This window comes from Chelonia mydas, chromosome 4 (genome assembly GCF_015237465.2).
Source record: "Chelonia mydas isolate rCheMyd1 chromosome 4, rCheMyd1.pri.v2, whole genome shotgun sequence".
In the NCBI taxonomy this organism is placed as follows: domain Eukaryota; kingdom Metazoa; phylum Chordata; order Testudines; family Cheloniidae; genus Chelonia; species Chelonia mydas.
The window spans coordinates 60,992,502-61,004,686 of record NC_057852.1 but is presented as its reverse complement, the minus strand read 5'-3'; the positions used below and the strand labels follow the sequence as shown (position 1 = coordinate 61,004,686).

The 12,185-nt window shown below is 48.8% G+C and overlaps 1 protein-coding gene across 3 annotated transcripts in view; it reads left to right on the top strand.

Annotated features, from left to right (window-relative positions):
* Nucleotides 1–1,883: 1,883 nt before the first annotated feature.
* Nucleotides 1,884–12,185, top strand: part of DCHS2 (dachsous cadherin-related 2) — a 235,685-nt gene continuing 225,383 nt past the window's right edge. For all 3 annotated transcript variants that reach the window (XM_043545864.1, XM_027833465.3, XM_043545865.1), the window contains exon 1: nucleotides 1,884–5,585. In XM_043545864.1, the coding sequence (XP_043401799.1) occupies nucleotides 3,726–5,585 (1,860 nt within the window). In that variant the 5' untranslated portion in view covers nucleotides 1,884–3,725. The remainder of the gene's footprint in view (nucleotides 5,586–12,185) is intronic.

The following is a 12,185-nucleotide window of genomic DNA, read 5'->3' as shown; positions in this document are numbered from 1 at the left end:
AACACCCAGCTCCCTGCAAACTCCATGGACACTCATGCATGCATCAATACTGACAGATCCACAGAAGTTGGGGAGAAATTAGATAGAGCTTAATGGATCCAGATATAATCCAGCCAAACATAGTCATTCAATGTGTTTCCTCACCAAATTGCTGGGCATTCAGGAATTTCCACACTGATTATATCTGAATACAGACTATTCCCATTTAGGCAGTGACTTGTGCTTGAAAACAGCAGGTTTTGTTTAGTTCCTCAATAACTGCCTTGCTTGAACATGATTCATATGTTTCCTTAGTAACTGCATGGACTGAATAGGACATGGCTTTTTTCCCCTGAATGTGCTGTGATTCAATAGGATCCAGGCATTTTCGTACTGAACATCTGTGACTTGGGAAGGATCCATGTGTTTTCTCAATGAATATTAGTGGAACTGGCAAGGCTCTGAATGTTTCCTTCTTGCTTCCATGCCTGGAATTATCACTCTCTCGCTATATATAATCAATGCGTTTTGCTTCATCCAGCAAGATGAATAGATCTAGCTTTTATTCTGCCCCACCTTCTCTCTACAAACGACAGCAAACCATGTTACAAAAATATGGAATAAAGGTAGGAGTAAGTTCTCAAATATTCTATTCTTCCCCCATTAGTTAATTTCCCCCTCCTATATCTATCTAATTTAGATGGTACACAGAGAGAGAAAGAGAGAGAAAGAAATGTCAGAAATGAAATACCTACCACATCTGGATATGTGGAACTGTAACAACACTGGGGAAAAAATACTTCTCCCCTGAAGCTGCTATTTTAAATGATGTTACAGAAGCACTAGCCATTCCAAAGAGTATTGCCATCCCAGGAGTGGTGCTTAGGAAAGGGGTAAAATATTTGTAGTTCTTACTTGCCTCTTTTTCAAGCATGGTAGCAAAGAAGGGCCTAGCAAACACAAAAACTGTATTCTCCTAAGGGCCTAGCAAACACAAAAACTGTATTCTTTCATACCATCTGACCTATCTATAATATGTGCTCCTGCCACCTTCTTTTACTCACCCTGTTCTTGTTTATCCATGCCAAATTTACCTTTTCTGAATGCCAGAAATGGTAAGATTCAGTACAAAGAAGGACTAGTAAGAAGAGCAAGACACCTGGAAATGTTGAAATATTGTCCTTAGCTTTCACAGAATGATAGATGCCACAGTTCTTAGCATAGATAGGGTGCTGTATGTTCTCAGTGTCACCATAGAAACATTAACAAATTAATCCTCATGACATGCCCAGTTAGGTAGACACATGAACAATGGGGAAACAAACAAAAGGTGAAATTCTGGCCCCACTGAAATCAAGGGAAGTTTTGCCAGTGACTTGAATAGAGCCAAGATTCCACCCAGAGAGAGTTTAGAGCACTTGCTTAAATTTATTAGATATAGGATTAGAATTCAGGAGTTCCTGGCTACTAAACCTATGCTTAGTCTAGACCTCACGGCTATAAAATCCCAAGTCCCACAGTGTTTCAGAATAAACCACCTCTCCAACATCTGAAAAAAGATGCAGAACTTTCTGGGGACTAATGTGATTCATTTTAACCAGGAAAATGAGAAACTATTTTAGCAATAATCAATTTTGACAATTATTTTGTGACATTAAAACCAGAATAGCTACTGTCAAGAGCAGCAGGGTTTTAGAAGTTGTGGCAAAAGATAATGTGACAGAAAAAAAAAAAGGCTACGCTGGATATTAAGTTTCACTTAACTTGGAAGTTATTTCTGGTAAATGCTTCCCTGCCGTGCTTTTCACTATTTACTGAGCTAATAATGGTGGGATAAAGAGCTAGCATTCACTTTATGGAAAATTTGGACCAGAATAATAAAGAGAACAAAAACTCGCTGAATGTAATAAAACTGTTTATTCTTGCAGATTTTTGCATAATTTAAATTCTCTCTTCTGATGAAGCATATTTCTGCATCTAAAAGTAGTAGTGTGCTTTATTCACTGCTTTCATTTAAAAGCTGTTCCTCCAGTACCCACCAAAAATCAATCTTTATAAAAGCCATCTCCAGGTTCAAGTTTGTTTTAGATCATTGAAGCATGACAAAATGTTATACAATTTAGCAATACACAATAGCAGGGCTGATCACTGCAGGATTCACAAAAATGTAGTGATTTATTTGTATGAGTAGAAAGCCAAGGAAATATATCATCCTTCTAACGTGCCTATCCCCTGGGCTCTTAAGGTGTCACCATAACCGCCTACCTCGGGAATATATTTTCTCCTCATGTGGTTTGCACTGTTTTTTTGGTAAATATATTATTACACCACATTTACCTCAGACCTTTGTGTGGCTTCCCCTTCTAGGAATTTAATAAATAAATTAGTGCAATATTGTTTACACGAATCACTGAAAAGGAGGCTGAGATCCTAACTACAGAGACTATAGCTGCAATTTTATCCAGCTAATGGCTTTGTACAATTATTTAATAAAATTTGTGAAGTGCTTTGGGTTCCACTTGGCTGAAAGGCTCTATAAAAATGCTAGATCATTATCAATCTGCACAGTCTGGAGTGTTACAATCTACGAGCAAACTTCATTGCATTGAAATTATTAAGGCAGGAGACAGGAACTTCTCCCAGATTGTCAATTTTCTGTATTTTAAGAACCTCCAGTCTATCTTTCCCCCTAAATCATCATTTTCAAATGCAGGCACTGTTGTGACTTCGATGACAATGAGAGCCCAAAGTCAACCCCTTCCACCTGTGTCCTGGCCTGGCGGCTCTGCAAGAAGCTTGTTTTCCATCATCTTATTTAATAGTTGCACAAACAGAATTAATGTGGTTTCACATCCCTGTGTGTACTTGCTCATTTTATCCCCACAAGCTAAGCAGTTCTTGTTTTGGCACAGATTGTCCCTCTATCCAATTGCATTGTCAGTGATTATTCTTGTGTCTGATCTATAAGGTTATTCAAGATAAGCTGCATAAAACCGTATTTCTCTCTACGATTCCAAATCACTACTTTGCATGGATCACTTGATCGAGGGCCTGCATGTCTTTTCTAACGCTAGATTCAGGTTAGCAGGATCACGCTGGTGCGCTGTCCTTCCCAGAATCTCGCCTCCCAGCCAGACAGGAAAGAAGGGGGCAACTCCCTGCTGCAGTGCTTGCTCCAGCTATCCATAGGAGCGGAGTCTGCCCTTGTCTGAGAGCCGAGTCACATGGGAGGGGGTGTGTTTGCAGCTCTACTACTCCTGAGACGTTGTGGGTAGCAGGCGTCTCAACTGCAGCAGCAGCAAGGAAGCTGTCTCCTCCCGCCTCCCTCACACACACTTGTTATTCCCCGCACCAACTTTGGCAGGTGTGTGTGTGTGTGTATGGCTTAGAGGATTTCCTATTGCTCTGGCAACAGGAATAATGCACCTGACTCCGGCGGGGGGAAAGCGGAGCGAGGCGCGGATGCGAAAGAAATAAAGGAGGCGAGCGAGAAGAGGAGGCATCCGGCAGCAGCAGCGCTCGTGGAGGAGCGCACAGGCTGTGGCAGTGCGTGCGCGGCGAGGGGCCCCTGGCTGAGCCGTAGGACTGCAAACAAACCCCTCCCAATGCTGAATTGGAAGCGATCCCCGTGTCATTGCACTGGGCTGTGAGGAGGTGGCTGAGGAGCACCCGGCGCTCGGATCCTCCCGCTGCGGGGAGACCCGGACCAGGGGCTCTCGCGTCTGAAACGCGGGGAAGCAGCGGAGATGGGGCAGCGGCCGCGGCCCCCGAGGGCGAGCGGCAGGTGCCAGAGGCGGCAGGAGCGGCCGCTCCCCCGGGGGAGCAGGAGACGCGGGGGCCTAGGGGCGCCTGGGGCCGGGCTGCTGGCGCTGCTCGTGCCCCTGTGGCTGTGCGCGGCGGGGGGCTGCTCGGCCCAGCTGTACAACCTGAGCCTGGCGGTGGATGAGGGGCTCCCGGCGGACACGCTGGTCGGGGACATCCGGGCCGGGCTGCCCCCGGGCGACGGGCAGCCGGGCGGCTTCTTCCTGTCGGAGGGGAGCGGCGAGTCGGCGCTGCTGGCGGATTTCCACGTGCAGCCGGACACCGGCATCATCCGCACGGCGCGGCGGCTGGACCGGGAGCGGCGGGCGCGCTACAGCTTCGTGGCGGCCACGCTGCGCGGGGAGATGGTGCAGGTGGAGATCGCGGTCACCGACGTGAACGACCATCCGCCCCGCTTCCCGCGGGACTCGCTGCGGCTCAACGTCTCCGAGCTGAGCCCGCCCGGCACCGCCTTCCGCCTCCCGGGCGCCCGGGACCCCGACGCCGGCAGCTTCGGCACCCAGGGCTACACGCTGCTGGCCGAAGGGCAGGAGGCGGCGGCGGCGGCGCCGCTCTTCCAGCTGCGCTACGGCTCCCCCCCGGAGCCGCTGGACCTGGTGCTGCTGCGGCGGCTGGACCGGGAGCGGGCGGACTCGCACCGGCTGGTGATCGAGGCCTGGGACGGGGGCAGCCCGCGGCTGAGCGGCCGCCTGCGGGTGGAGATCCGGGTGCTGGACGAGAACGACAACGCGCCCGCCTTCAGCCAGCGCGAGTACCGGGCCCGCGTGCGGGAGGACGCGGCGCCGGGCACCGCCGTCTGCCGCCTGCGCGCCACCGACCCGGACCTGGGCGCCAACGGCCAGGTGCGCTACCTCATCAACCGCCGCCAGAGCGACCCCGCCGCCTACTTCGCCGTGGAGGAGCGGACCGGGCTGCTGCGCGTCAACCGCCCGCTGGACCGCGAGGCCCGCGCGCTGCACCGCGTCATCGTGCAGGCGCGCGACGGCGGCGCCGAGCCCGAGGTGGGCAGCGCGCTGGTCTCCATCGCCGTGCTGGACGTGAACGACAACAGCCCGGCCATCCACGTGCTCTACCTGACCGAGGGCGGCGGCGCCCGGCTCTCCGAGGCCGCGCGGCCGGGGGACTACGTGGCCCGCGTCTCCGTCTCCGACCCCGACGAGGCCGGGGACGAGATCGGCCTCACCCTGCAGGGCGGGGACGGCACCTTCGCCCTGCGGCCCGGCGGCGCCGCCGGCCTCTATTTCCTCTGCGTGGAGGGGCCCCTGGACCGCGAGAGGCGGGACCTGTACGAGCTGCGCCTGGCGGCCACCGACGCCGGCTCCCCGCCGCTCTCCGCCCGCGAGACGCTGCTGCTCCGCATCGCCGACATCAACGACCAGCCGCCCGCCTTCGCGCAGCCCCGCTACCGCGCCGCCGTCTCCGAGGCCGCCTCCCCCGGCACCACCGTGCTGCGGCTCAGCGCCTCGGACGCCGACGAGCCCGGCTCCCCCAACGCCCAGGTGCGCTACGCCCTGGAGGCGGCGCCGGGCGCCGCGGGCCCCGAGCTCTTCCACATCGACCCGCTGAGCGGCGTGATCAGCACCCGGCGCGGCCTGGACCGCGAGCGGGAGGCGGCGCTGGAGCTGCGGGTGGTGGCGCGGGACCTGGGGGAGCCGCCGCTCTCCGCCTCCTGCCTGGTGAGCGTCCTGGTGGAGGACGCCAACGACAACGAGCCCGTCTTCGAGCAGCAGGTCTACAACGCCAGCCTGGCCGAGCACGCGGGGCCCGGGCACTGCCTGCTGCAGGTAACCGGGCTGGGGGGCGGGGGCAGTGGCCCGCCAGGGCAGCCCTGCTGGGGCCGGAGCAGCTGGGGAGTCTTGGGGCAGCTTAAGCATCTTCTCCGAGACACCTGGGTTCGTTGGTACTGGCTGTGCTCAGGGGCCTGTAGCAGCCCTCTCCCTATGTAGGGACAGGGAGCATCCCTGTGGGGGGAGGCATGGGGGCAGCAAGCCGCCTTGGCAAGGTCTGCATTGGGCTCACACTATGGCCGATGTAGAAAACCTCACCTGTTGTGTCCCCTAGGCACGGTTGCCAGAGAGTATCTGCGTGCATCTGATGAAGTGGGCTTTAGCGCACGGAAGCTTATGCTTAAATAAATTTGTTCGTCTCTAAGGTGCCACAAGTACTCCTTGAACTCCTATACTGTCAGCTTAACTGTTGTCACGCCCAAATCGCAACATCCCCCTCCACGGGCTTCTGGTTTCAAAACATTGCACACACACTGATTGTAAGGCATAACAATTTTCTTCCCGCTTTTCTCATTAATTAGTTGTAAGAAGGAAGCCAAAGAAATAATTTCCTTTTTGCAAACACTGTCACATTTTAAAAACCGGCAGGTTATGTTGGTGACTTGGGGTAAACCAAGGAAATTCACACACAAAATCTTTCCTTCCTGGGCCTCTCTGGAAAACTCCTATAGATTAGTATGCAGAAAACATAGAAAAGGGGCATCTTCAGCATGGTACACCCCTTTTGCCAAGTACCACTGAAGATATGCTGTAGAGTTGGGAAGGTATGCCTCGCCATGTGTTTCTGGAGTGTCCGTTATCCTCAACCATGCATGGATTCCATAGCAGAATTAACCCTGACAGTCAATATTAACTTTACTATGTGTTTGCTTTTTCTTTCATGAAAAGGGATTTCCGGAGGAATGGACTAGCTGCAGAGATCCAAGGCAGCACAATTCTATTGAAGTTGGTCTTCTGTGGAGCCAAAGAAAGGCACAAGGATCTCTTGAGCCTGTACAGGAGGCTCTGGGTTTTGCCATATGGGCAGAACCCTGTAACCATTCCATGTGAGTGAGGCAAACTTTGGTCCTCAGAAGAACAATAGTTTTTTGTGCTCCTTGTGGTTTCTCTGGGGGAAAAGCCTTTCTGGTCCCAGACTGTTTTTCTAAACATTCCACAGACCCGGGGGATACATATTGTTCTTTCTCTTCCATAGTATCCTCCAGGCTTTGCATTACCATTTGCTATATATGGTATCATAGAACAGAATTACTTTTTGACAGAGTCATGGCTTCAAGATGTTTGCGTAGTTGTGGTTCTGTTGGTACAAGATGAACAAACTGAAAATGGGGGAATGAGCTATTTTTGCACCAATCTTAAGTGTTTATTTTGTACAGTATGCAGGCACTTCATACTGGTTGCTTTAGAAATTAAAATTGTAATCGTATTATTAGTTGCCCTCCTCAGGATTGACTGCTTGGGTGGTCTTGGTGAGCTAGTTTTATGGAGGATGGTGTAACATAGAGTTGGCTAGCTTTTCAACACGGATGCAATAAAATACGTTCCAACATTAAGGCCTGAACCTGCAAACACTGATACAGGTGAATAACTCCTCTCATGGTTTCAGTAGGGCTGCTCACATGAGTAAAATAACTCATATCTGTAAGTATCTATAGGATCTAGCCCATTGGATGCAACTAAAAAACAGACAAACAACAAACAATCAAATCCTCAAAAAATACAGAATAAACTGCTGATAGTGATCTTGACCCTAACTGGAGCCATAGCAGGTAAAGAAAACAGGAAGGAAAGCTCACAGTAATTATACTTTCCTTAGCTTCATGTGTTGCAATCAGGGGTTTATTCACACCATATTTCTGCTAGTGGAATCCTTTTGCTCCAAAGCCTTGTGGGGTTTTTCCTAGTGTTTGGTCTCTTTACCATGGAGATGTGCTTCCAATTAAATCCTAGTTGTAGCATATGGATCACATGAGTGATAGATTTTCCCATGTGTGCTTTCTGTCAGCAAAGTGATGAAGTATTTTGTATCTGATCTTTATAGCTTTAATTGTGTTCATTTTAATATGAACTACAACCTTTGCAAAAAATTAAAGGAATGTATTATTTGTCTTCAGTAGTGGCCCCAATGTGGTAAGCACTGCAATTAATGCATTTTGTTTTATAGATAGTGAATGCTCTGAATAGCAAGGGCAATTGGTTGGCATTCAACACAAAACTGACTTGAAACTAGACTTATCCTCTGGTGTTCTTCATTTCAGCTCCTCCATAGTTATGCTGTCTGGCTTCTGCTCTGGTGTGGTGCCACCAAATACATCATTTTACAACATCACCTGCACCATTTTGAGCCTCCATTCAATGATAAGCGCTTGCCCCAGTAGAGCTTAGCTAAACGGTGTATTTATTGTATTGGGTTTTGTGAAGTGTTCTTAAAAAGATTTAATTTGTATCTCTTGGCCTGTAAAAACTCTTTGACACTAGGGCTAGATAATAAACACAGAGTCCCTATGAGCTGGTTCTAATGGTAGTTATTACTGAATGACGGATTCTGAAGCTTTGCTGCAGGAAAGGAGCCAGACAGTATACATGAGGGAACTGAAATGAAGGAAAAAGGAATAGTTAGCTTTGCAATATGATCATAAAAGTTTACCTGCCAATGAACAAGGTCAGTTCACTGACCCTTTACCATGATGATTAATGCTATTTTTTTTTTTAAAAAAAGGTGTTTTACTTTCCCGTCAAACAACTACTCCTCTACAAGTGTGGTTGAGTAGAATTTTGCCAGGCTGTTATTTTCAAAATATCCATGTCACCATTGGTATTTGGGAGTTTTGGCTTATAAAAATTAGTGTTTAAAATGCAGTTTGTGTTTTAAACAGTTAGCTCATATTAGCATTCAAGTGTGCTGCAATCAGCTCTTTATTGAAGATGGTAACTTTTAAAACCAAAAACTTCTTCCACTCAAACTCCCTCCTGGTTACAGGTCACATGAGATGTTTTCTGCTGGCTTCATGCTTTGAGAAGCAAATAGAAAAGCTGGCAAAACCATTTGAGGAGTTTATCTGCTGCTAGTCAGATACTTCAGCCTCATTAGGGTTGCCAAGTGATAGCAATAGTGAGGAGGATTGCAGCCAGCAGTCCATGGTGCTGAAGGAAAGTTGTTTTTTAAATTGATGTGGCCTCAATCTACAGTAGGAACTGATTATTCCTGACATGTAAGAGTGATTTAGTCATGTATATATTACCATCCTCAAGGAGGTGTGGAGACTAAAAGAAATGTAATATACATACTTATTTTTTTTAAAAAGGTTTAAATGTACTAGTGGAGAATGAGGGTTTTCCAGCGGGTCATTCAAACATCAAATGTACCGTATATGTTGACTGTCACTGCACTGTTGTAACTATGAGTAGAGCTTGAAAAAATTGCCATGTACCTATCATAGGCATAGGACTAAACCTATTAGCCAGAGGTACACACAAAAGATAAGGTGGGGCCCAACAGCAAGGTTCCGGGGGAATGCTGCAGTGAAGTCCAGACATTTCCAGCTGCTAGGAATGAGGAGGGTGCTGGGATTTCTACATGGGTGTTGACCCTGGATTCTAGTTGAGGGCTAAATTTTTCTGATCACTTTGCATATGTCTAATCCAGTGTTTCCCAAACTTGGGACGTCGCTTGTTCAGGGAAAGCCCCTGGCGGGCCGGGCCCGTTTGTTTACCTGCCGCGTCCGATTGCGGGCTCCCACTGGCTGTGGTTTGCTGTGCCTGGCCAATGGGGGCTGCGGGAAGTGGCGTGGGCCGAGCGACGTACTGGCTGCCGTTTCCCGCAGCCCCCATTGGCTGGGCACAGCGAACTGAGGACAGTGGGAGCTGCGATCGGCTGAACCTGCGGACGCAGCAGGTAAACAAACTGGCCCGGCCCGCCAGGGGCTTTCCCTGAACAAGCAGCGTCCCAAGTTTGCGAAACACTGGTCTAATCAATTGTGAAGCTTCAAGCTAATGGCTTGGACAACTGACTGTGTGAAAAAGCTTTTTTTTTATCTCTTTCCCACCCCTCCAGAGCCTCCTGGCTGTCTTAAGGAAGATAGGGCTGTTTTGTGGTAACTGCTCTCCCAGAGATTTCCAGCTGCAATTAATAGTGGGGAGGGGAAAAGTCTCTATTTTTCCACCCCTCTCCTAGCCATTTTCTTGGGGCCTATAAGCCCAATATCTGACTTGTTATTGCTCATAACTTTACCAAGAACCTGCATGAAACTGACATCATTATTGACTGTGTCATTGCTGCTTCCATGGTTCTGAATAGAACCTTGATAAGTGAAGAATTTTGTTAATTTCACTTTGCTGCTGCTTGGCAAACTTATTAGCAGCAGAAATGGACTGAAGCTATCTGCATAATAAGGAATGCAGCTCTGCATTGTTTTACCTTTGGTTCACAACTGTAGGACCTAAAAACCATTTTTAAATAAAAATTTAAATTCTGCAGAAGTGAATTGTTTAATCCCCTTTGCTCATCAGGGAAATCTTCCCGCTCTGCGGTGATTAGATTTTTCAACCCAGATGGGTAAAGTATAGAAACCTCTTACTTTCTCCCCACTAAACTGATGACTGTAACAAAGAGCTATGTTCTAGATCTTGCCGGTAGTTGCTCTACTCTACTACCCTGCTATAAATCTAGTCAGTCAGTAAATGCTGGTCATTTCATAGAATCATAGAATCATAGAATATCAGGGTTGGAAGGGACCTCAGGAGGTCATCTAGTCCAACCCCCTGCTCAAAGCAGGACCAATCCCCAATCAAATCATCCCAGCCAAGGCTTTGTCAAGCCTGACCTTAAAAACTTCCAAGGAAGGAGATTCTACCACCTCCCTAGGTAACGCATTCCAGTGTTTCACCACCCTCTTAGTGAAAAAGTTTTTCCTAATATCCAACCTAAACTTCCCCCACTGCAACTTGAGACCATTACTCCTTGTCCTGTCCTCTTCTACCACTGAGAATAGTCTAGAACCATCCTCTCTGGAACCACCTCTCAGGTAGTTGAAAGCAGCTATCAAATCCCCCCTCATTCTTCTCTTCCGCAGACTAAACAATCCCAGTTCCCTCAGCCTCTCCTCATAAGTCATGTGTTCCAGACCCCTAATCATTTTTGTTGCCCTTCGCTGGACTCTCCAATTTATCCACATCCTTCTTGTAGCGTGGGGCCCAAAACTGGACACAGTACTCCAGATGAGGCCTCACCAATGTCGAATAGAGGGGAACGATCACGTCCCTCGATCTGCTCGCTATGCCCCTACTTATACATCCCAAAATGCCATTGGCCTTCTTGGCAACAAGGGCACACTGCTGACTCATATCCAGCTTCTCGTCCACTGTAACCCCTAGGTCCTTTTCCGCAGAACTGCTGCCTAGCCATTCGGTCCTTAGTCTGTAGCTGTGCATTGGGTTCTTCCGTCCTAAGTGCAGGACCCTGCACTTATCCTTATTGAACCGCATCAGGTTTCTTTTGGCCCAATCCTCCAATTTGTCTAGGTCCCTCTGTATCCTATCCCTGCCCTCCAGCGTATCTACCACTCCTCCCAGTTTAGTATCATCTGCAAATTTGCTGAGAGTGCAATCCACACCATCCTCCAGATCATTTATGAAGATATTGAACAAAACCGGCCCCAGGACCGACCCCTGGGGCACTCCACTTGACACCGGCTGCCAACTAGACATGGAGCCATTGATCACTACCCGTTGAGCCCGACAATCTAGCCAACTTTCTACCCACCTTATAGTGCATTCATCCAGCCCATACTTCCTTAACTTGCTGACAAGAATACTGTGGGAGACCGTGTCAAAAGCTTTGCTAAAGTCAAGAAACAATACATCCACTGCTTTCCCTTCATCCACAGAATCAGTAATCTCATCATAAAAGGCGATTAGATTAGTCAGGCATGACCTTCCCTTGGTGAATCCATGCTGACTGTTCCTGATCACTTTCCTCTCCTCTAAGTGCTTCAGGATTGATTCTTTGAGGACCTGCTCCATGATTTTTCCAGGGACTGAGGTGAGGCTGACTGGCCTGTAGTTCCCAGGATCCTCCTCCTTCCCTTTTTTAAAGATTGGCACTACATTAGCCTTTTTCCAGTCATCCGGGACTTCCCCCGTTCGCCACGAGTTTTCAAAGATAACGGCCAATGGCTTTGCAATCACATCCGCCAATTCCTTTAGCACTCTCGGATGCAACTCGTCCGGCCCCATAGACTTATGCACGTCCAGCTTTTCTAAATAGTCCCTAACCACCTCTTTCTCCACTGAGGGCTGGCCATCTACTCCCCATGTTGCGATGCCCAGCGCAGCAGTCTGGGAGCTGTCCTTGTTAGTGAAGACAGAGGCAAAAAAAACATTGAGCACATTAGCTTTTTCCACATCCTCTGTCACTAGGTTGCCTCCCTCATTCAGTAAGGGGCCCACACTTTCCTTGGCTTTCTTCTTGTTGCCAACATACCTGAAGAAACCCTTCTTGTTACTCTTGACATCTCTTGCTAGCTGCAGCTCCAGGTGCAATTTGGCCCTCCTGATTTCATTCCTACATGCCCGAGCAATATTTTTATACTCTTCCCT